The sequence below is a fragment of the Rousettus aegyptiacus genome, unplaced genomic scaffold (genome assembly GCF_014176215.1).
Source record: "Rousettus aegyptiacus isolate mRouAeg1 unplaced genomic scaffold, mRouAeg1.p scaffold_m13_p_2, whole genome shotgun sequence".
Taxonomy (NCBI): Eukaryota; Metazoa; Chordata; class Mammalia; order Chiroptera; family Pteropodidae; genus Rousettus; species Rousettus aegyptiacus.
Window position 1 is genome coordinate 14,387,370 of NW_023416295.1, and position 24,342 is coordinate 14,411,711.

Sequence of the window (24,342 nt, forward strand, 5' to 3'; positions counted from 1 at the left end):
ATTTACAAATTACTCTCAAATGTTTCAGAAAAATATGATAAAACTAATTGTGGCAAAATGACAACAATGAATCTGGGCGAAGGGTATATGGGAGCTCTTTATCCTATTCTTAGAACTTTTCTTGAAATTTTAAGTTATTTCAAAATAGAGTGCTTTTTAAACTATAGCAAGGACGAAATTAAAAAAGGAATAGGTAGAATCAGTGTGGCAAAATGTTGATAACGGCTGAATCTGTGGGATTAGGGGTATGGAGGTTTATTATGCCATTCTTTCTACTTGTGTATGTTTAAAAACTTTAAGCTCCTTCTCCCTTCCAAAAAAGATAAAACACATATAGTTATACACAGGCACAAATTCTCAAAACTTCCATTCTCTGAATTCCAGGCACTACTCAGACCGTTCACTCCAAATCTTCTCAGCAACTTGTGCAATGATTGCTAAGTGTAACATTGCTTTCAAATTTTTAATACTTTAGATTGTGTGCTCCCAAGGATAGGAACATGTTTTCTTATTACATATCTTCATAAAATGATTAACTATTGCTTTATTCAATAGCCTAGAGTGTTTGGATGTATTTTTAATTTCTCTACATCAAATTGTTTATGTACCAGATAAGCATGGTGTTTTAAACTAGTGTTTAATGAAATATTTTGGGGGAAAAAGAATAATTCTTTCATAAGCTAATTCTAATTTATCTTTTAGAAAAAAATCCGGATTTTAAAATACTGTATTTGCCTAAATCCAGGCAAGTCTTGTGAAGTACTGTGGTTTGGTTAAAAACAAAACCAAAAAGTTCTGATCTGTTAGAGATACACACCAAAGTACTTATGGGTAACATCATACGTTGCCCAGGATTTATTTTAAAATACCTGAATAGAAAAATAAGAGATTGATAGTATAGCTATTGAAGCAGTGATGGTGTTCACTGGACTCTCTTGTGTGTGTGAAATTTCCAACTAATACACCTGACATGTTCAAAAATGAACTTAAGTTTTCCTATCCACAACCACTCCACTAATAGCCTCGCCCATTTCAGCTAATGGTGATTCTATCCTTCCAATTGCTCACGCCAAAAACCTTGGAGTCATCTTTGTTTGCTTTCCTTTGTTAACATCCCCACATGCAATCAGTCCAGAAACCTTCTTTGCTCCAGGTTCAAAACATATTCAAAATATAACTACTTTTCACCACTCCATTGGCACCACCCCAGTCTAGAACACCATTATCTCTCACCTGGATTATTACAATAGCCTCTTAACTGTTCACCCTGCTTCCCATCCTCCCCAACTCTGCCAGGCCATTCACAACACCGGAATGAAGAGTAATCCTTTAGAACATAAGGTAGATCACAGCCCTCCTCTATATGAAATTCTCCAATAGATACCTACTCTATTCAACATACAAGTTCTACAAGGCCTACAACATCTGGTCCCCATGACCTCCCTGTCCTTATTGCCTGTTGTTCTCCCCCATCTTCACTTCTTCCATCCAAACTGGCCTCCTCATAGCTCCACAAGCAACTCGGGGCCTTTGAAGTGATCATTCTCTCCGCTCATGCTTTTCCCTCAGGTAGCTGCACTGTTCATTCCCTCAACCCTTCAAGTCTTTGCTGAAATGTCAGCTTCTCAGTGAGGTCTACCCTGAACATCCAACTCAGCACTCCTCACCCACCTTTCTCCAGAGTTTTCATCACTTTCATATACATTACAGTTCACTCGTTTTAATAAGGACAGTGTCCCCCACCCGAACGGAAAGAGGACGACAGCAGGCACCGCTTTATATCCAGTGCCTAGAAGAGTTTCCGACATATAGAAAGGACTTAATAAATGTTAAATTTAATCGAAATAACTTAGATAGGAGGAAATTATGTGGTCTCTAGAAAAAAAAATGTTATTTTTGCTAAAATATAAACACAGTCGGTGGGCAATGAAGACAAGGACTAAATAAAATTTCTTGTAAAAATAAGAACATCTTTCATGTCTACAACAATTAGAATTTAAGGAAGGACAAAAAGTAGTCTCCCATTTTGTGGATGGAGAAATGAGGGCCCTCGGAAGCTTGTTGCAAGCCAGCCAATGGATCAAGGTTTAAGCTTTTCCAGCTGGATTATGATTCTACCTAATGGGTCTGCTGAACACCCCTTTACGGTAAACTGCACAATCTCCACAAACAGCTACCCTACTAAAGCATCTGGGCTCCCCTATGCACCGAAACTCCACCAAATATTAAAACTAAGTACTAAGAGTGAGATCTCAAAGCAATCCAATTTACCTCTCTGTTTAATCCTATCCTTTCCTATTTCAGCTCCACTGGCTTAGGGTTGAAAGTAGGTATCCACCTGTAGCTCATTTGGGATGGAGGAAGCTGGAAGGCAAGAAGAGAAAGAAATTATCTCCCACACCAGGATCTTGTGTGAACGAGACACCAGTTCTTCCAGCACCACACAGAAGCTCAAGAGGAGCGGAACCTACCAACCCCTTACCCAGGCAGCTCAAAGTAAGGTGAGGCAAACCTTTTTTATTACAAGAGCTTACAAACAAATCTCAAAAAAACAACAGCGCAACTCCACATTCCCTCTCATGAATGAGAATGTGGGCTATAGGCTGGGGAACCCTCCACAACAGGGACTGATGGCATTTATCGCCAGAGCCTATCGCCCGAGCTGAGACAGGATGTCTTCATCACTGTCCTGGGGCCAGTGCACCTAAACCCAGAACCTGCCGGGAGGAATATAGGAGCTCCAGAAAGGAAGAGCTCTCTCAGAGAGATGGTGTCTCCCTAAGGCTTGGGAGGCATGTTCCTGGGATTAAAGGCATAGTATTGCAGAAAAGACCCCTGGATGTAGAGAAGGAAGGAATCTTCTCTGGCACCAACAGCAATGAAGTTTACTAGCTGAAACCATCTTGAATCTGGGGGGAGGAAGAAAATTAATACAGAAATCTCTTCTAGTTTCTTGTTCTCAAATCAGTTGAGTTGGCAGCTTATCTCTCTTTTAAAATCTCTTTTGTTCTTGGTTACCAGTTGGTGGTTTGTATTGTAGAAAAAGTTGGCAATAGTAAGGCAACGAAGGTTGAAGGCTGGACCCCAGAAATCTGGGATCACGTGCTGTGGGTTGGCCTCAGGAGGTGAATGAGTTTCCTGCAGTGTTTGGCAGAGGCAGGCCTGGGGCTGCTGTGCGGCAGTAACTGATTTCCCAGAGAGAGCAAGGCTAATTTCTCACTGGCACCCAGAGACACCAACACCTGTGGGATAGAGAGCAGATGACAGAACACGATGTGCAGAGGACTCTCATTTGGCTTAGCAATTCCCACTCCAAGAAAGGAAGACAAAGAAAATGGGCTCTTGGAGACCCAAAATAGATTATATGGGACAAGAGAAACCTTGATGACAGGAATTGTCAGGACCAGAGGTCTACTTCCATTCTCTCTGGTTACAGACCATGAAACCAAGGCTCCAAGGGATGCATGCACTTGACCCCAGGAAGAGGATACGAATGCAGCAGTGATAGTAAGCCAAAAGATGTGATTCCCAGTGAGTGGATCTGACCAGTGAGGCTTTACCTCATTACCACCAAGAATCCCTTTTATTATGTCCCCACATGGATTGCCAGAAAATCCTGTAATATATATCACTATCCTGTCAAAATTTCATGAACCACACAATGCTACCACACTGAGCTATTATAACTTGTAGGTTTAACCTGATTATAGGTAGATGTGTGATTTCATTGGGCTGTTTACATACTGAAAGTTGAGGAGAAAAAGCAGAATAAAGTGATGGTTAAGAGTATGGATTCTGGAGTCAGACTCTTGAGTTCAAAAGTCCAGTCCTATATAATAACTTTGTAATTTGGACAAGCTATTAAATTCTTTGTTTTATAGCCCGTAAAATGAGGAATATAATAGCTTAAACCAGATAATAAAGGGAAAATGCTTAGCATGGTGCTTTTCACATGGTAAGTGCTAAGAAAAATAGCATCTTCATGGCCCCTAGAATGAAACCACCCTATATGTCAACATCTCTAATCTTCCCTCACCCCCCTCCCACACGGCCTCTGGAAGAGAGAAATGGTGGTCCTTGAGATTCCAGGCATTTCCCAGCCCAATGGAGCCCTCTTCCAGGTCCCTTCCCTTCAGGGTGGGAGATAGTAGATGAAAAACTAATCTCTAAGACACTGCCCCTGAGTTTCCTGCTCCCAGAGAGGGACATGACTTGGGATTCTGCATGTCCCAATTCCTCAAAGACTATCTCAGAAAACTGTTGTGAAATACAACCCATCGTCATGGTTCCTAAGTCCCCTGGGGTGTACCTGATGGATGCAGGGCTCCTGGCGGAGGCTCCGGAGGGCAACGAGGGCGGCCTCCTTCACGTTTGGCTGGGGGTCTCCACACGCCATCTCTAGGAGCCGCTGGGGTACTTGGCATTGCAACAGCTCTTCCCCTAAACCCTCAGGCCCTAAGTTGCCCAGAGCTGACACAGCATTACACCGGATTCCAGCCTGAGGATCTCCAAGCAGCTGGGTCATACCAGGTACCGCAGATGCCAGGGCAGGTCCCAGGGGACCAGCTTGGTAGGCTGCATTGCCCACAGCAAAACTGGCGCTGCGCCGCACAGCAGGGTCCTTGTCTCCAAGCCCCAGCAGCAGGAGGTTGAGCAGTCCAGCCTGGCTCTGCAGTGCCCCACGCAAGGCCATGCTGTGTTGAAGCAAGTGTCCCAGGAGCCCATAAGTACGAGCTCGCACAGAATTCTCTGGGTGGCCTAGAAGGTTGCGCAGGGGCCGATAGGATTCATCGGAACCAGCCAGAAGTTCTTGGATAAAGGACAAGTGGCTGGGAGACAGAACCCGGGCTGTGTGGGCCAGAAGGGAGAGAAGGTCAGAGGTCAGCAGCGGCTGGTCACCCAGGAGGGCAACTGAGAGGAACGAGATGATGGTTCTAGGTGAGGCAGCCACTGTATTCACAAACTGGTTGAGGGAGATGGAATCAGTGAGGGCCAGGCGTGTGAGGAGACTGATGGGCAGCTCAGCTTGTGGCAACGGAAGATGATGGCAGCAGACCTAGGTGGGAGGAAGGGAGCAAGCGGAAGCAGTTCAGGAAGAGCTCGGCTCAACAGCTAGAAAAAGCCCAAATTTGGGGGAAAAGCCAAGCGCCGAGCTACAAGAAACACCACAGGGAGCTGGGAGAGCTGACCCACGGCACTCCACAAGAGAGACAATGTGGACCCCAAGAGAACAGGTCTTTTCTGAGTTCGGTCATTGCTCCTGTCAAAGACCCACTGCTTAATGCCAAGCATTGCCAAAGAAACAATTCCTGACTGAGGAGCTGGGTCTCCAGTGCCTAGACTGTGATGTTCTTCCCACTGAGCTACAGATAAGGGGCTGATGAAAGCACCATCCCTGGCTCTAACCACACACCTCCGCTCAGGCCTGAATGCTTTCTCCACTCCAGCTCTGAAATCAAGCCAGATCTCCACTCTTACAGGGGCCAAGGAGAGCCCTGGAGCTGCTGGAAAGTGAATCAGAGTGCACAAGGGGGCGGGCCATCTTCCTCTCCCACCTTCATGCCTGGGTAGCTTCCAAGTACCTGTAGCAGGTGGGCTGCGACTTCTGAGTCTGTGAGGTCAGCCAAGACACCCACAAGGAGGTCAGCATCCACATCCAGGGCAAAGGGGAAGCACAGGATCTGGCAGACAGAGAGCACCACGACGGGGAGAAACTCAGGCCCGTGAGGCCTAAGGAGGGAGGTATGGAAGGAGGAAGGATGTACTCAGTCTAATTTTCCCACCTTTTATCATTCTCCCTCACCCTTCTCAAATTCCCTAGTCCACCTCTCCTTCCCCATTCTCAGCATTTCTTGCCTCACAGCTCAAGCCGTCAGCTATTTCACTCCTGCCTTTTTCTCCCTGCCCCCATCACAGACTCTCTGGACCTTCTGGTCTCCCTCCTCTGGCTCAAACTCACGCCTGGCCCAGCTGATGTAGGAAGCTGGGGGAAAGCAGATGCTTCAGGGTGGACATGAGGATACTTCCACGCTGAGACAGGTGGCTCAGGCATAACTGGGGTTCCTGGGTGAAGGTGGCCGTAGCCAGGCTCAGCAGGGCTGCCATGCCTGGAAACAGCGAGAATAAAGACCCAGTGGAGGAGGCAAGAGGCCCAGATGCTCCTGCTTCCCCTTGGCTCCGAGGGTTACCACCTACTCAGTTCCGTTCCCATCCCTGAGCAGTTCCAGCATACAATCTGCCATCCTCTCCCCAGGCAGGACTCTCCATGGGCTAACCCAGTTCAAGCAGCTTCTCTTAAAGAAGGGTAAAACACTGGCCCCACACAGGAGGGCATGCTAATGGAAAGATACCTTGAGGTGAGATGAGTGTCCAGTCTGGCTCTGGGCTTTGTCGACTGGACAGCAGCAGCTCCTCTTCCTGGGTAGGTACCTCCTCGGGGAGCCTCAGAGCCATGGAAAAGCGGTGCCACAGAGCAGTCCACATTTCTGAGCTAGCCAAGTCCCTTATCAGGCTACCCTTAACTTGCTGGGAAAAAAAAAAAAAATTGAAAGAGGGTGGGTGGGGAGATCAAAGTCAGGAATAAAAAGGCCTTTTTTTTTCACTCCTGTCCCTGACCTGTGAGGAAAGGGAATCCCAGAAATAATTCCTTTTGTTTTTCCCACCTACGATTTCCCTGTTGTTTTAATTCCCTTTTTGATTACATCTTAACCCCCAACCTCTCAACCCATGCGTGTATCTACTGAAAACCAGGGAATTACAGCTTTTCTTTCCACTGAATCCCAAGGGATATTGCTGAATGGTTTCCTTTAAAGGGTCCAAGGCCAGGTGGGCCCCTTCTAAAGCCATTACAGGCACAGTAGTTTACAGGTTGCTTCTGTGTTCCTAAAAGTTCAGTGGCAGCCTGAAATGCCCAGTTTTTCTCTCCTTACTTCTGTCAATCCTACCTGTGTGAGGAGCTGCAGCAGAAGGACAAGGAGGCCGTCGTAGAATCCACAGCCACCTGGTGGAGTCAGCCGGACCTGCCAAGTAGAGGTAGGAAGAATGCAGATCCCTGAGAGGAATGAGGTGGCCTCACAGGCCTTTGTCCCCAACTCCTGGTCAGGCAGAAAGAGCTCTTCCTTGGCCTGGTGTACAGGGGAGAATGCTGGACTTAGGAGTCTTGGTTCCTGACTATTTGGTCAATGACAAACTCTGTCCTAAAGACACACAGTCTGGTAGGGTAAGGTGACACAGACACAGTTATAGTTTAGAAAGATACTTTCTAAACCAGAGGCTGGGGTGGGAGTGGGGGTTTGCAGTTGAGAGTGTCTAACTCCACCTCCTGGAGGTAAGAAACCGATGGGATTAAAAGTTGTAAAGGCAGACTAGAGAAAGTAGAGGTGGAAAGGAAGAACATCCCAAGTAGGAGTCATAGCATATACAAAGGCAGGTCATGAAAGACCATAATGAATTTTGGAAATGGCAACTCTTTCAGCATAGGCTTACAAAGCCCAGGGGCAACAGATGAGCTCTGAGTAGCCTGCTGAAGACTTTGGACTTTATCCCAGAAGCAGTGAGAAACCACTGAGGACTTACAGAGCCTAGAACAGTATTTGGTACTCAATATATATTTATGCGTTAAGTAATTCTTGTTTGAACAAACGGCCAGATTTTCCTTTAAGAGCACTCTGGTGGCAGCGAAGAAAATAGACTGAAAAAGAGAGAGCCTAAAGAGATATCCTTTAGCAAAGGCACTGCCAAAGAGAGAGATGATGCCTCCTCCCTCATTAGAAGTCCAGCATGTTAACAACAGAATGGAAGCTCTGACCAGTCTGGGCTCAGAACAGTCAATTATCTGGGGGCAGAAGGGTAGAAAAGACTCCTTGATTCCTTTACCACACCTTGGTTTACTCTAGGCTGCCTGGCATTTCAGTATTTCCTCCAAGAATGCAGTCCTTGTTTGACTCACAGAAAACATGTGTATGCATTCCCTGGCAGACCTCACCTCAGCAGGGGCAGACAGGGCATGTGTGGCTGCAGCAATCCACTCCACAGGCTGGAGGTCAAAGGTCACCCCTTGCTGACCAAGCTGTCCCAGCAGGCAGGCCGCTGCACTCTGGAGAGTTAGAAGAGGAGAAAGAATGACCGAATCTGAATGATATTCAGCACAGGCAGAGACAATTTAAGTCTGTCTTGGACCAGAAGATCGTCTCATAAACAGCTACAAAGGGGATAATGACTCCTCTGCTCCCGGAAGGGTTGGATGACAGGGTGAAAAGGGAGGAACGTGAAGGCTGAAAACTCACCACGAGAGAGACAACGTGTGAGTGCGTGAAGACGGCAGCAATCTCATCGCCTAGCTTCTCCATCCTGGAACAAGGAGACACGTCAAGGGGCGCAGCGGTGTAGCAGGAGGCTGGTGAGTGGCCTCCCCTCCCCTTGCATAGCGCTCTCCACCTAGGCTGCATGTCTGACTCCCAGTCACAGGATTGGTGGGAATTCGGTTCTGTTCTTTGTAGAAAAGCCTTCGCTCTCTCTATCCCAATCCCTCCCAAGGATAGGCTGCAGGGTACCACTCCCCATGTTCTACGTCAGGGCGAGCTACGTGGGTAGAAGACTTCAGTGGCGAGCGAGACCCTACTTTATGACTCACCCGGAAGGCAGATCTTGGAGCTGAAGGACAAGAAGGGAAAGGAGGTAGAGTGTCACTTCAGTAGTCTCTTCCAAATCTACTACCTTTACCTACAAAGGAAAACCTAAGATATCAGAGCAACCTCTGATTGAGACAGTGTGGACACCATGATATATGTCCATGTCCACCTGTGTTGCTGGCCTACCTTGCCCTGGACCAACATCAACAGCGACTCCAAGGCCTGCGGCTCTCGCCCTAGAAGACGGCACAGGCGCTCACTGACATGGCAGCAGGAGTACAGGACCTACGGGAGTGGGAAGGAGTCTCAGTGAGCAGAGTAGCGCCTGGGCTCTGAGACTGGAAGGCTCAGCTGAAAGCAAGCGAGCCTCTCAACAGATGTTTGGGGGTGTTAGAGACGCCTGGGTCACTTCCGCCTCTTGCTGTAAGATAGAGATACTTTTCAGTTCTGGTGAGGACTGGCTCATAGTAAAGCCATCTCAGGTCGAACAGACTTAAAAGCAGAAAAGGGTCCTGAAGGGGGTTTCTCATCTCTCTCGGTGTCTCTCTGTCTCTCAGTCCTGGGGGTTAAAAGGAAATCTGAAGAGTTATGGGCAGGCAGTACCTTGAGAAGATGTAGGCACAGGGTGGGATGCTGCAGGCCAGAGATGAGGGATGGCCTCAGCTGGTTGTTGTCTTCGGTGAGCTGATTTGCCAAATGCCGAGAGATCTGTAGAGATATACCTGAAGACTCAATTCAATTTCCATCATTCCAATCCTACCCTCTCATATCCCCAATTATTTAGCATTCTCAAACCCTTACTAATCACTTTGCCAGTTTCACCAGGAACCTCAGGCTCTATCCCATTCCCAGTCTTCAAGGCCAATGGAGAACCAAAAGCCATGGCCTTATTTAGCCCACGTATGCAGGTACAGAGGGAAGTGTTGCTAGCCAAAAGGGAGAAGGGAGTCTGAATCCTGAGCCCTTAAAGAAGCATCACTGGTGGCTTCAGTGTGGCTACCCTAGCACATGAGAAGTTTGTCACTGAGCTCTCTAACCAAGGCCTCTGGGATTTTGGCTATATCATGTTATACAAATGGCCCAGATCTGGGGTGGGGCCATCTGTTTCTGGAAGAACTGAGTAAGGGCAGGCATAGGAGGTTATTTTTCTGCCTTCCTGAGAAGGTGGGGCCAACCTCCCTAGCTCTGGAAAAAGGGATGAGAAGAATAAGAAACCGCAGCTCAGACCTGCTCCTTGGCTTCCCAGCAGCCAGGCAGCCCCACAGGAGCAACGCACATGGCTGCCAGTGCAGAGGAAATGGCTCCAGGCAGATCCTCACTCTGCTCCCGCAGCGGCTGGCTCACTTGAGGGGCTCCTATGGCGAAAGCAAAGAATGCAGGGTGAGGTCTAGTTGTTTCTCTCAGATCCACCTTCTATCTTTCAGTTCACAGTTATTTATTGGGCACTTACTAAAAGCACAGAGCTGGACTCACTCAACCATTAAGTCCAGAGAACGCCCCCTCCCCACTCTGGTTACCTGGAGGTGTGTGGAAAGGGAGCTGTGGAACTGTCAAGCCATGAAGGAGCCCGTCCAACACAGCCCGCTGTGTAGTCAACAGACTGTTGTAAAAGGCTTTGGAGATGGTCCGGCTATTCCCATCCATGGCTTCACACAGAACAGTAAAACACTACAGGAGACGAGGGCAGGGTTAACATTGGGGCATCAGAAAACAGACTGGGCTTAGAGTAAGGAGCAAGAATCCCTGGAGAACCTGAGAAAAGAGGAGAAAAACCCAGGGACTAACTGTCTAATTCTAAGTATTCCTTCTACAGAAGGTGCATCATAACTACCTTCATGTTTCAAGAACAGGAATTTAAGTGTCGGTCCCTCTTTTCTCTGATCAGCTGCTCCCTAAATGATGCTTCTCAAAGTGTTATCTATGACTACAAGTGTAAGAATTGCTGGGGATTTCTGGGTCCTTCCTAAACTAGTCCTCCGATTCGTAATTTCAGGAGGTGGAGTATTTATTCCAAACTCCCCATGCTACTCACTGCACAATGACATATGAGAAGTGCTGGCCAATAATGTGAATCTCTGCTGGCCAAAATTTAGGTTAGATATTAAAAGCTTCCTGACTTGAAAGGGTGAGGGATGCTAAAATAGGCTCTCAGACTAGAAACTGAATGTACCACTAGCTAGAGACAGGAATGTAGCCTAGATCTGTGTTCTCAAGTGCCAGTTTGAACAATGACCAAGCAATTGTTTACTTCTCTTTCTTCTTTTTTTTAATGCCTACAGCACCTGGCATTCCAAGGTGGTCTCCCATCCAAGTACTTACTAACCAGGCCTGACCTTGCTTAACTTCCGAGATCAGATGAGTTCGGGCACGTTCAGGGTGGCATGGCCGTAGACCGACTGTTTACTTCTTTGCACATGTTCCTCTCTCTCTCCTGAGATTTTCTGGTTCAATCCTCCATTCCTGGTCCTCATTACCAGAGTCCAGGCGAGAGAACCCATACAGTTTACTAGTCCATAGGTCAAACAAGGTTGGGAAATACTAGCTGATCTGTAAGTCTCTTCAAGAAGAAATAACTTCTATTTGTGGTTCCCTGAAACAGGCCACACTGCTTCATGCCTCTGGGCCTTTACTAGGTTGCTTTTTCCACCTGGCAAATTTCTATGTATTCTCCAAATCCTAGCAGAGATTATTTCCTTATTCAGGATTTGTTTTATGACCCTCCAAATAGTGTTAATCTTCTTCAGCTGTGCTTCTGTATTTTACACGAAATTCTAATGTACTTTTCACACTACTGTTCTTGATGACTTTATATCTCCCCTACTTGACTGTCCCTGATCCCTTGAAGATAGGAACTTTCTCTTACTCAAATTGAATATGGCACATAGTTGGCATTCAACAAATATTTGATGTACCACCTTGATTTAACCCTATCCAGCCATAAGAAAGGGGAGGGGAGGAACACAGGGAAAGACAAGGGAGATAAAAATCTGGAAATGGGAGCCGATTACCACGAGACTGTCCCTCCTCAAAGTCTGCTCGGAGTCATCTGGTTGGGCCAGGAACTTCCCCAGCAGGTCCAGAAAGAGGTTGGCAGCTTCCTGAAATACCTGTAGGCTGGGGGGAAATGGTTTCTTCTCATCTTTCTAAAAGCCCAGATGTGGTGCATGGGTCAGTTATGGGCAAGTAGAAGCAGCTCTGCAAGGGAACACATCAGAATGCTCCCTCCTCTCTCCCCGGCTATGCACACACACAGTCTCACACACACACCCTCCAAGCCATTTCTCTAGGTTATTCATAACTTGATGCTTTCATTTAGTGTACGGTGACTGCTTACGCTTAAAATCTGAAAGATTTGGGGCAAACTTGGAGGTGTCTCAGGGTCCTTAAGAGGACTAGCTGGACTCTAAGGGGTCAGTCAGCTTATCCTTAAACCTGTCACAAATCATGGCTTCTCCTCACTTAGCCTCTTCCTAATGGAGAAGGGAAGAAATGGGAATAGAAATTGAAGCCAAACTGGCCAACAGGGCAAAACTGCCTGTCATCTCACCTGTCACCTGTCTGGTTCCTCTCCAGATTGAAGGTGCAGGCAAAGTAGGCCTGAATCACAGCCATCAGGTTCCGTAAGAAGGTCCCATACCAACATTGCTGCCAAGGAAGAGGACAAAGAGTGAGAGCAATGTAGGGGATGGCAATGATGTAGGGGATGGAGACAAAGAATGGAAAAAGCAGTAAAAAAGGCATCAGATATCCAGACAGAATGAGAATATTTGGACAGAGAGAAGAGATCCAGAGGTAACAAGTGGAAACCAACAGACTACAAATAGCCTGAAAATGTATCTTGTTTGGCCTGAACAGCACTGTGGAGTTTAGACAGTTCCGTTTTTTAAAACAGCTCAAAATGTTTCCTAAAAACTTTAAAACACTCAAGATTAATACTCATGAGAGTGCAGCTTTCTCATGCCTGAGCCTAGGTTCTCTTTTTCTGTCCTCTTAGCTCAGCTGCAGCAGGACACAGCAAGGGGAAGTCGAGGTTTGTCCTTAAACACATTGAGTCTCAGTCCTAGCTCTTCCATCGTCTCCATGATCATTTCTTTACAAAGTAGTGCTTGTGTATGAGTTACTTAATCTCCGAATTTCAGTACCCTGCCCTGTAAAATTGGGTCAATAAAGCCACATTTTTAATATATTTCGAAGCACAGTGCACTAAATATTGGGAGATTACACATAAAAATCTGGATTTCTAGCTTCTCTTAGAAAACTGGAAGATCTGGCAACACTGGACCCATATTCTCACTCAGCAACAGTGGGCTGGAGCCGAGGAGAGGATGTCCTATTAGATAGGGCATGAGATCTCCAGTTTATCATATTTCCCGCTACTCTCAAAGTTCCACATAGTCTACTCCACTGACTGACATCATCTGCCTGGCATAAAAGGTATTAGAGTTTGTAACTCATGGTCTAATAACTAGAAAGAGGAGGAAAGAAAATAAAAGGCAATTGGGCCAAACAGAGATGGCAGTTTGAAGATGAGAAATCCAAAGAGAAACAACTCCTGGAAGTCTTTAGAGCTCCTTGTGTAGCACTTACCTGCTGAATACTGTTGCTCTCCTGGCTGTGTCTGAGTAGGCTGAGCAGCAGCCCAGGGAGTCCTGCCTCACGGCAGAAAGAGTACAATGGAACAGAGTCACTGCAGCTGGACAGAAGACTACTCAGGACCCGGAGTGCAGGAAGGATATGAGAAGCACCCTCCAGCATGCCTTTCAGGATCTGAGTGACACGAGGGAAAGAGATAGTAATTGATATTATCAGAGGTAAAAGGAGAGTCATAGACACCAAGTGTTCCCAAGGAGTTGGCAATCAGACCAAATGTTCTCATTCCTTTCTTTGGGAGTCCAAAGCCCAGAGGAGAAAAAGGAAATAGGGAAACTGTACCAGGGAAGAAGAATATAGATGTTCAGATCACATGACTGTTAACAGCAGTGAACAAGGGGGAGGGGACCGCCCCTCAGGATCTCTCTGGCAGACCCAATGGTATTCCCATCTGCTCCCTCCCTTCTCCAATCTTTCATCTTAAAAACAAAACAAACACGCACACACTTCCGAAAATTAAAAATAACAGACACAAAACAATGTTCTTCAACTCTAGATGAGGGATTGACAAATTATTAACCACAGGATAAAATCTAGCCTACTGCTTATTTTTATACCAGCCTGCAAGCTAAGGACTATATTTTTAAAATTATTTTTTAAAAAGTTATTCTTCTAAAGAAGAATAACATTTATAGCAAGCGCTTTACAGTATGCTATTCACTGTTATAAACCTTTTCACTTATTTGCTCATTTAACCTTTACAATAACCCTTTGAAGTAAATATAATTACCCATTTTACAGGTGAGGAGACCGAAGCTTTTAGGTAGGTTAAGTAGTTAATAATCACACAGCTAAAGAGTAGTTCGGATAGAATTCCAACTCAGTAAGTCTTACCTGGAAACAGAGCTTTTAACCTGCTTCCCTACTGAAAAGTTGTCCAACACTAGGAGAACAACGTGTAAGGAAAAAAGAGAGGTGCAAGGTGCCAGAGCAATTCACCAGGGAAAGGAGAGTCTTTTCAACAAATGGTGCTGGGATGACTGTACATCCACATGCAAAAGCTGAATGTAAGATCCCTCACACTGTATACCTCGCATTGTAGACAAAAATTAACTCAAAATGGGTCAGAGACCTAAATGTCAGAGCTCAAACTAGAAAACTTTTAGAAAAAAAAACACAGGAGAAAATCTTTAAGATTTTACGTTTGGAAAGCATTTCTTAGATACAACACTGAAAGTGTAATCTACAAAGGAAAAAACTGTAACCGGACTTCATCAAAATTCAAAACACCTGTGCTTCAAAAGATACTCCATGAGAATAAAAAGATAAAGCATAGACTGTGAGAAAATATTTGTAAATCACATATCTAAAAAAGGTCTGTATCCAGAATATACAAAAAAAACACAACTCAATAAGAGGACAACTCAATTTAAAAATGAGCAAAAGAACTGGATATTTCATCAAAGAAGATATACAAACGGCTAAAACAAGATGCTTGACATTAATCATTAACAAAATGAAAATTAAGATGACAATTATATACTATTTCACTAGAATGGCTATAATCAAAAAAATAATCATACGTGTTGGCAAGGATGTGGAGAAATGGGGACCCACATACATTGCTGGTGGGAATGCAAAATGGTGCAATAACTTTGGAAAATGATTCAGCAGTTTCTTAAAATGTTAAATACAAATGTTCCACATGACCCAGCAATTCTACTTCTAGGTACCCACCCAAGAGAAATGAAAGCATATGTCCACACAGACTTCCATGTGACTGTTCACAGGAGCGTTATTCATAAAAGCCAAAAAGTGGAAACAGCCTCAGTGGCCACCAACAGGTGAATGGATAAACAAAATGTGATACATATCCATATAATGAAGTACTAACCAGCAATAAAAGGGAATGAATTATTGATACATGCTATGGCATGAATGAACCTCAAAAACATTATGCTGAGAAAGGATCCAGACATGAATACTGTATATTGTATGATTCCATGTATGTAAAATGTCCAGGAAAGGCAAATCTATGAGACAGAAAGTAGATTAATGGTTGCCTGGGATTGGGGCTAGGAAGGATGATTAACCGTAAATGGGTACGAGGGATCTTATTGGGGTGATGAAAATGTTCTAAAACTGAATTATGGTGATGGTTTCACTTCTTGGTACATTTACTAAACATCATTAAAAAAGACTTTAAAGAGGGGAGAAGAGATGCAGGCGATGTATTTCAGTGAGTGAGTGCCCTGCAAGGAAGATCACTGTGTTTCAGAGAAGCAGGGACAGACTTTGTAACAGGGAACATTAACTATAAATGTCAACTAAGCAAAATGTTATTTCCTAAAAAAGAATCTCATTTTCCTCATTAGTATACCTATACTAGAAAACATTATATACTTGTCACAACTATATTTTTCATTTTGTTGACAATTTTTTTTTTTTTAAAGCCTACAGCACCTAGTATTCTTCCTAGGTGGTCTCCCATTCAAATACTAACCAGGCCCGACCCTGTTTAGCTTCCAAGATCAGAAGAGATCGAGTATGTTCAGGGTGGCATGACCGTAGACAATAAAAATTCTGTAGAAATTTCCTCTCATTGTAGAAGTACTTACATAATGTCCTCCATTTTTGCCTCATAGCCCACAATGCCTGAAATATTTACGATCAGAAATTTGCTGACCCTGCTCTAGAAGGATACTTTTCCCTTCAGAGAGATCCGAGGCCTGCTCTTTCTGTGTTACTAAAGGAGGTTAGCAAATCTCCTTGAATTAAGCAGATAGACCAAAATAGAATTGTGAAGGGACAAACTTTCTCTTTCTCCTTTTGTCAATCAATGTTTTGTAATGCCTCATCTGTGAAAAGAGTCTCAAATTCTCTCCACAGTATCCTTCTGCCCATCACCTGCGCTCCAGCCTCATGCAGCTGACTCTGGATGCGTTGGCAGAAGTCGGGATTGCACAGCAGGGTGAGAGGGGCCTTCAGCTGGATGGGCACAGGTTCGGCGGTCTCTAGTAGGTGTTGCCACTCGTCGTCACTGTCTGGCTCCTGAGGCAGAGGGCAGTGAAAGAGGTCAGGAGGAATGTGTAAGGTTGAGGGTAGTAGCTCCCAGCACAGGGGATCACGGAGTAACTGCAAGAAGCAGATGTTATTTTTTCAGACACCAGTTCAAAAAGCTATAGCTGGCAGTATGTGAGGGGTCTTGAAAAGACCCTTGGAGAACACTGGCGTGTGTGCATAAAGAGATATCAAAAAAGATGCCCATTGCAGCATGATTTATAATTCGAAAAATTGGAAATGTCATAAAGCCAGTCAGCGAGGGAATTAAAAATAAAAATCATGGTATATCCATATTGAGAAATACTATGAAGTTAAGAAGACTGTAGGACTGAGGATGTATCACTTATGTATATGTAGCATTCCTACCAAAAACACATAAAGAGAACATTCTACAAAATAACTGGTGTGTGTACCTCAAAACTGTCAGTTATGAAAGATAAAGAAAGATTAGGAACTGTTCCAGATTAAAGGTGACTAAAGAGGTAAAACGATTAAATGCAATACCTAACCCTGGATTGGATCGCAGACCAGGAAAACAATTTTGCTATAAAGAACAGTACTGGAGCAACAGACAAAATTTAAATCTGGACTGTACATTAAATATCAGAATACATCGACGTCAAATTTCTGACCTCTATAACTGCACTGTGGTAGAGGAAGCAAAAAAAATGATCTTGTTCTTAGAAAATATGCACTAAAATATTTAGGGGAAAAGGGGTGTGTCTGCAACTTACCCTGAAATAATTCAAAAAGTTGGTATGTCCATATACAGAGAGAGAATCATAAAGTGAATGTGGCAGATTTTAATAATTGGTGAATCTGGGTGAAAGGGTATATAGGAATTCTTTGTGGTATTCTCAGAATTATTCTTTAACAAGTTTGAAATTATTTCAAAGTAAAATTAAAACCCTAAAAAACACAAAAGATTGAGGCAGAACTACACGTTCAGATGTAAAAAGAGCTCTAAAACAGATCACATGGTAAGAGAGGCATGATGTAAAACAACACAAATGGTATGAACTCAGTAATGTAAAAACAGTCAGACTATGTTTCTATGTGTACATATACACACACATATGTAAAAGTACAAAAAGTTTGCAAGAAGACAGACAAAACTAATAACAGCAGACACCCCTGGGGCCTAGGTAAGGTTCAAGAGGGACTTTCATTTTTTCCCTACATATTCTAATTTTTTGGTAATTACATGTTCAGATAACTGCAATTAAAATCTATAATTAGTAAGAAAGCAATTTTTAACACAGGTAGCTCATACTTGAAGGGCTGGGAATCACTGTTCTAGAAAATCATCTACCCAGACCCAACAACCCACGGCAGAGAGAAGGCTGAGAAGAGTCCCCAAATGCACCTCATTTTCTAGGTCCACTGCATCAATGCTCTGCTGGCCTGCTGCCTCTGACTTCAGCTCTGGAAATGTTCGTTCACAATCTTGGGTGACCCGGCTTTTTCTGCCAGAGGAAGCAGGGAGTAGGATAAGTTCTAGATCTATAAGGCTTGGGGTTCATTAACTTGTCCCTCCTTCTCAACCTAGGACAGGAAGAAAGAACGAGTCATATGGGATTGGATAGAAGAGACCTCTTTCTAGAATACGGCCAGGACAGGACATGTCGAGAACTACATACTCATCCTTGACTGCCCCACCCACTTTGGACCTTATTCTTAAGTCTACCTTGGCAGTATATACCTATGGCTCCCAACTCAAATAACTTTACTTTTGCATGGAGACAATTCTTTCCCTTTCAGTTAATGTACAACTGAGGCACAGAGAAAAGGAAAGTTCCCACATTTCCTGATGAAGTATCTGGAATTAGAATACAAGAACCCAACACTTAGATTCCCAGGGCCCTGTCCATATTTAGGCAGTAGCTAGTGACAGGCATCATGCTGAGTTTGCTTTGGCTAGAGCCAAAGATATGCTAGATACCTCACCCTATAAAATCCCTGGCTCTAGCCTCCTCACCGAGGTGTAGGGGGGGCCTCTCCAGCCCCCCACTCAGCCCAGCTGCTCTTCGTTTCTGAGGCCATGATCCCAGCCAAGAGACCTGGTTCCTGAGGAGTGTTCCTTAGCCTGGGCAGAGGGGCTGTACCGGAAGCCACCTTACTGGTCCTATCTTCTTGCTCAAGGGCAGGTCCTGTATTCTGGTGTTTCTATGGGAAGTGGACAAGAGACACTGAATCAAAACTATTTGGTTGCCATAGGGCAGTATAAATCCTTTCCCTCCCCTAGAAAGTCACCTTCCTTCTCCAACAACCCCAGTCACCACCCTGGTCATGTCACATACTCCTCAATATTCCTACACACCTTCTTCTTGGCCTCCTCAGCCATGCGCTTACAGGCTTGACGCAAGATGCGAGATTGATTGCCCTTGGGGGCCAGCTGATGTGCCTGTTGGTCCTTTAGGACCTGAAGTTCTGGGGGTAGGCGACTGGTGAATGGGGTACCCAAATCTGGACCTGCTGGTTCAGTTATTACTGCAGGGAGGGAAGAGGGGAAAGACACGATCATACTGGAGCTGTGCCATGTCCACTTGGCCACAGACAGTTTTAGTGTCTCCCGGCTTTTGTAGAAGGAGACCATTTTGACAAAGTGACAAAGGCAGTGGGATGGGGGGGCGGGGTGCAAGGGAGGGGGCACAGATTAGGCAAAGGGCTAGGAAGAAAGTTCATTCTGGTAGGTTAAAGAAGATATGTTGAATCCAGATTGGGAGAAGGAGGGTAGATTGGGGAGAATACTAGAAAAAGCCCTGGGAACCCTAATGACTCACTTGTGACATGACCAGCAATAAAAGGGTGATGTAAAAGGTCTGGCCAGGCAAGACGCTGCCGAGGGTCCTTGGTCAGCAGTCCCTGCAGGAAGTTCTGTGGACAGAAAAGAATCCTCCATCAGCCTTCACATCTCTATAAGCTCGATAACTCACCAGCAGAACCTGCAAACCAAGACTCCAGAGTCCAATCTTAACGCACCCTCTCTCACTCTATCCTTAGGCCTTATTTCATTGGCTGAAATCATGGACAGAACTCATTGCCTCATCTCCTGGGGACCCCCAATTCCAGTCCACAGACATTTTGGAACCCCAGAAGTAAAAACAGAAATCTCAATGTCACTAGCTTTGTGAAGAAGTGAGGAGAAAACTAGAAGAGAGGGACGTCACCTTCACAATCATCTTCAGAAAGCAAACGTTCAAAGGAGTCCCAGATTGCTCACCTTGCCCTCTCTTTGATTGCAGTTTGTCTACAGCTGGGTACGAACAGGTGCATTTGGAGTTAAAAGCATACTCACACACACATGTCATTGTGTAAAGACGTGTTTGGGAGCACTCAAACCAGAAATCTTTCAGCAAGTCTTCAGATAATAGAGGGGTAGGGAGACTGTCTCTACACTGTTATGAGGTGTCTTTGGGAAAATGCTCAGTTGGGCCTAAAACAGGAATAGAAGGTACTAGATTATGACCACGTTCTTAAGGTGATCCCATATGACAAGGTGATCAAGTGTATTATGGCTCTGGCTGGAGATAGCTGCATATCTGCCCTAAGGGAAAATGAATATCTTATGTATAGCACCAACTGAAGTTTTATTGTTTAGATTCTTTTTAGTAACTACTTGGGCCTATCCAGCTAATAAGGTTGGGGAGAAACCTGTCCCTTTACATCTTAGATAAAGCAAAGTTATAATGAGATTTTACTCTGGAAGAAGGTGACATTTCAATTCCACTGAAAGCCAAATCTTGCCCCAGATAAATTAAAAGGGTCAACTCTTTTTCCTCCCTCCTTTCCTCCTGCAGCCTGCCGAAAGGAGCAGGCACCACCTCTATCATAAACTCCTAATCACAGAGCTAGCCCCACTAGCTCTGGCCATTTGATATCTGAAGATTCCTTCTTTCAGGAAGAGAACTGGAAGCTGCGTTGGCAAAGCCAGATATCATCTGAACATTGCATCTGATAGGAAATAAGTGGAATAAAGGGTATATAAAATGACCAGTATCTGTCTCTGATATCTTGAAATCATATTTCCATTGTGATACAGGACAGTCTGGCCCAAGAAGGGGCTGCCATTCCCAAGTTTGGCAGACCTTAGAACACCCTCTCAGAATACGCCCCTGCAGTACAAAAGCAAGATAGCTTGGCCCAGCTTCGGCATTAATTCAGTAACTGCAAAGTCTTGCCCCAGCTCTGGAAAAGGATTTTGGAAAAAGGAACAGAGCAGAGGGAGACAGGTTTCTGATACAAAAGTAATCTCCCTTTCTATATTCATTACCTTGAAGCAAGGACTAATGGTGGGAGGCCAGCGCACAGGATCCTTGAGAATGAGGTTGACCAGCTGAAAGATGCTCGTCGTATAGAAGGGAGGGGTGCCTACAGCCAGTTCGTACAGTATGCAGCCCACAGACCAGAGGTCCGCAGTGTGGTCATACGGTCGCTCTTCCACCAGCTCTGGAGACATATAGAGTGGTGTGCCTTTGATGGATGTCAGCACCATTGTGTTGGTGCTCATAGCCCGGGCAAATCTGCAGATGATGGAATAAAAATGGAAAGAGAGAAGATAGTCAATAAAAACTAGATCTGGTCACTACTCTGATTGTTTGAGCCATCCCAAACATGAACAGAGAGAGCACCTTCCAAAAGACTCAGGAGGAGTCCCAGTCTCCAACTCAGGTTCTAAAATGAGGCCCAAGTAAGCTAAGCATATGCTCTAAGATACCCTGCAGAACTAGAAGCAGAGATGGAAGGCCGGGGTCCTCACCCAAAGTCACAGAGCTTGATGCCACCACCCTTCGCAAGAAGAATGTTCTGGGGCTTCATGTCTCGGTGGAGGATACGGTGGGAATGCAGATAATACAAGGCTGACACCAACTGGGCAGCAATGGCCTGAACCTAGGGGTCAGTCAGGTGGAAGGAAGAAAGGAGAAGTCAGAGGAAGGAACCTACTGATAAGCCTGATTACAGCTGATGTGACTTTTCTCTTCCTTCCCTTTCTTCCAGAGCCTCACACGATACCTTCCATAGTTCTTGCTCCCCTATTCACGCATTCTTTCATTTGTTCATTTATTCATTCATTCACAGAAAATTTATTGAATCTCACTAGTTGCAAGACCATGGGCAAATTATTTTGTGCTGCTCAGATTCATCATGAGTAAGGTAACAATAATGACACCGTCTTCCCTATAAGATTATTGTGAGGATTAAATGAGTTAAAACATGTAAAGTAATATAATGCTCAGAAGAGTGCCTGACACTTAGTAAGCATTCAATATGTTCCCTGTTTCTAAATAAAACAAAATCCCTTTATCAGGAGCAGTAGTCAAAGAAACAAGACAAACAAAAGGAATAAGACGGTGACTTACCAATAATGTTGAGTGCTCATAAGGAAACAGAATGCTGTGACAAGAAGTCCTGAGGGTGGCCTACTTGCTAGAGTACAGGGAAATTCCTAGAATAAGTGTGGCTGGAAACTGTTCACACAAATCCCACTGCTAACCAGTGTCTTGGTGGCAAATCTTTATACCTTCCTGCCCGCTCTGGTACCACCACACTGGCCCTTCTTCCCTGATGGTGTCAAATGAAAACAACACTAATAATAGCTAACTACGTTGCATACTGTGTGTCACACACTCTTTTAAATATTTTACATGAATTAACTCATTAATCCTCACAGCAGTTTCACAAGATAGATGCTACTATTATTTCTGTTTTAAAAAGAGGAAACTAAGCACAAAAAGGTTAAAGTAATTTGCCCAAGAAAGTAGCAGAGCCAACTTTTGTATTCAGACATTTCGGCTCCAGAGTTGATATACTTTTCCTGTCACACGCTACTTCCTCTATATACACCTAGGCTCTTATATCTTTCTCAGTTTTCAAAACAGAGACTCTCAGTGCCCTCAGCTTTCCCTATCAGTCTTTAATCTGAAGAGAGCCAGGGGTGAGGAGAAGTTTGAGCCAAGAAACATACCTGGTCTTCAGGAAGTTTTCCATCATCTTCCAGGATCTGAAAGAGCTCTCCCTCAGCATAGTCTGTCACTACTACCACCTGAAGGGAGAAGGTGAAGGCATTGATGGCTCCGTATTTATGCATTCTGAGGTTGGGAAATCCCTGTGACCCTTCTTCTTGGGGAGAGATGACCCCAAACCAGAATGCACCTCTTTATCAGTCTCAAAGCTGTCCAGCATATGCACGATGTTGGGATGCCGCAGACCCCGCATGATTTCAATCTCTCGTTGTAGATTTCTCAGCTCCTTCTCTGAGCGTCCCAATTTTGGAATAAACTTCAGGGCCACCACCTGTCAGTGGTTAGATGAAGAGTCAAGGCCTAACCACACCAAACATCAGCATCAGAGCTCCAGAACTGAGACTTTAGATTGAGCAAGTCTCATTATAACTGTTTGTCTCCCATTCCACTTTCCCCATAGTACCCTGGCCTTGCCCAAGCTTCCCCTCCTCTTGCCCTAGGAAGAAATAGCATCTGCCAAACAGATCCCTTTGGTGGATTCTGGGACAGGTATTCTGATCTAACTAAAGAACTGAAGATATAAGGGATTTAGGGGAGATGAAAGGAAGAAAAAAACTGGAGAATAGAGTTCAGATGGTTTATTTCTTCCTGCATGGTATGACAGCGATTAATAGTTATGATAACATTTAATTATTGTTTACTAGGTGTCAGCCACTATACTAAGCCATTCAGTGTGATTTCATGTTTCATGCTCAAGCCCCAGATACTGATCTTATCTTCACTCTATAGATGAGGAAGCTGAAACGGACAGGTTAAATCAGCGATCCCCAACCCTTTCGGCACCAGGGACCAGTGGTCCTGTGAGAGTCTAATGCCCGATGTTCGTAAGGTGGAGCTGAGGTGATGATGCTAGCACTGGGGAGTGGCTGCAAGTGCTGATGAAACTTCACTCACTCACCTGCTGCTCAACAGGTACTGGTCCACAGCCCCCGGGTTGGGGATCCCTGGGTTAAGTAACTTGCCCTTAGTTCTAAAGCTAGAAAGTGGTAAAGCTAGGATATGAACCCACGTAATCCAATTTCAGAGCTCAGACTCCATAAGAAGTATGAAGGTGTCAGTGCCTTAGGAATACAGGTTGGTATGAATGCTTCCCTTCCAGCCCCATTTTCCACTGGAGTTGGGGATGCGGAATCCCACCCAAGAGATATCCCTCTTTGTTTGCCACCTGAGCGCTGTATTTTCTCCGACCCTTGTACACCCTCCCAAAAGAGCCTTCTCCAATCATCTCCAACACGTGGTACTTTTCCATGACAGAAGTTTTGGGATCCCTCGGAAGGAAGAAGGTAGAGATGGTGGTGAAGAGCTACAGCTCGAGGGGCAGTTCCACACATCTGGGAGACCTGCATCGGGCACAGAAGAAAGGTCGATGTTAGCAACTTTGCCTTTTCCTCCTTTTCATATTAATCCAGGCCTCAAAATCATGGTAGGGTGGAGTGGATGAAAAGATGAGATCTCGAAACAAAAAGAGAGCCTCCTGTAGTTCTCCCTCCTTTTCAGCCCCCTCCTATCCCCCAAATCGACTTCGCGCCTACCCAACCCCATGTCTCCCTCTCCCCTCCCCACAGCCGACACTCTGCCCACCCACCCACCTCCATCCAGCCTTGCCCACAGACCCCGCCTCTCCCAGCCTCCCCCAAGTTTCTGCCACTGCCAACCTCCTCACCACCCCAGCCCACCCCCCACCCCCACCCCCACCCCCACCCCCATCCCTCCTGCCCCCGGCCCGTGCCCTTTGCAGACCAGAGCCCTTTTCTCACCCCCAGCCTAGGAGCTTCAAGCTCCTCAGGCCGAGGGATGCTGGCCTCGGCCTTCAGCACTGCCCCTTCTGGCTGCCTGCGTACTTTGCCTGACTTATAATTCTTCTCCACCCTCACTGAAGGTCTTTTGAGACTCCAGTTGCTACCACTTTTACTCGCTAGAACTAGTCAGAGGTTCAGAGGACAAAAGCATTCAAAGGTCTCGGGGGAGACGGTGGACCGCCCATAGGCACTTCCTAAGGCGCTTCCGAACCATCTCTTGGCCGTCAGGACCCACTA

At 45.2% G+C, this 24,342-nt stretch overlaps 1 protein-coding gene and 2 pseudogenes across 2 annotated transcripts; all 3 read right to left on the reverse strand.

Annotated features, from left to right (window-relative positions):
- Positions 1 to 1,819: 1,819 nt before the first annotated feature.
- STK36 (serine/threonine kinase 36) lies at positions 1,820 to 24,329 on the reverse strand. Of its 2 annotated transcripts, none has more exons than XM_016156717.2 (27): positions 24,064 to 24,329; positions 23,472 to 23,646; positions 22,437 to 22,577; positions 22,249 to 22,326; positions 21,043 to 21,173; positions 20,557 to 20,806; positions 19,067 to 19,160; positions 18,604 to 18,773; positions 18,262 to 18,449; positions 17,650 to 17,749; positions 16,128 to 16,271; positions 13,218 to 13,397; positions 12,178 to 12,275; positions 11,639 to 11,744; positions 10,148 to 10,298; positions 9,858 to 9,985; positions 9,234 to 9,338; positions 8,817 to 8,915; positions 8,633 to 8,721; positions 8,286 to 8,349; positions 7,985 to 8,095; positions 6,945 to 7,019; positions 6,351 to 6,525; positions 5,960 to 6,107; positions 5,583 to 5,730; positions 4,310 to 5,056; positions 1,820 to 3,242 (listed from the first exon to the last, which is right to left on the reverse strand). In XM_016156717.2, exons 2-27 carry the CDS (start codon positions 23,553 to 23,555, stop codon positions 3,099 to 3,101), a joined length of 3,948 nt encoding a protein of 1,315 aa, XP_016012203.2. In that variant the 5' UTR covers positions 23,556 to 23,646; positions 24,064 to 24,329; the 3' UTR covers positions 1,820 to 3,098. The 2 variants fall into 2 exon arrangements, with proteins under 2 accessions (XP_016012203.2, XP_016012204.2); XM_016156718.2 differs by having other exon boundaries at positions 23,205 to 23,646; positions 24,064 to 24,098.
- On the reverse strand, positions 10,901 to 11,023 carry LOC118614575 (annotated as a pseudogene).
- Positions 15,672 to 15,793, reverse strand: LOC118614733 (annotated as a pseudogene).
- Positions 24,330 to 24,342: the final 13 nt, after the last annotated feature.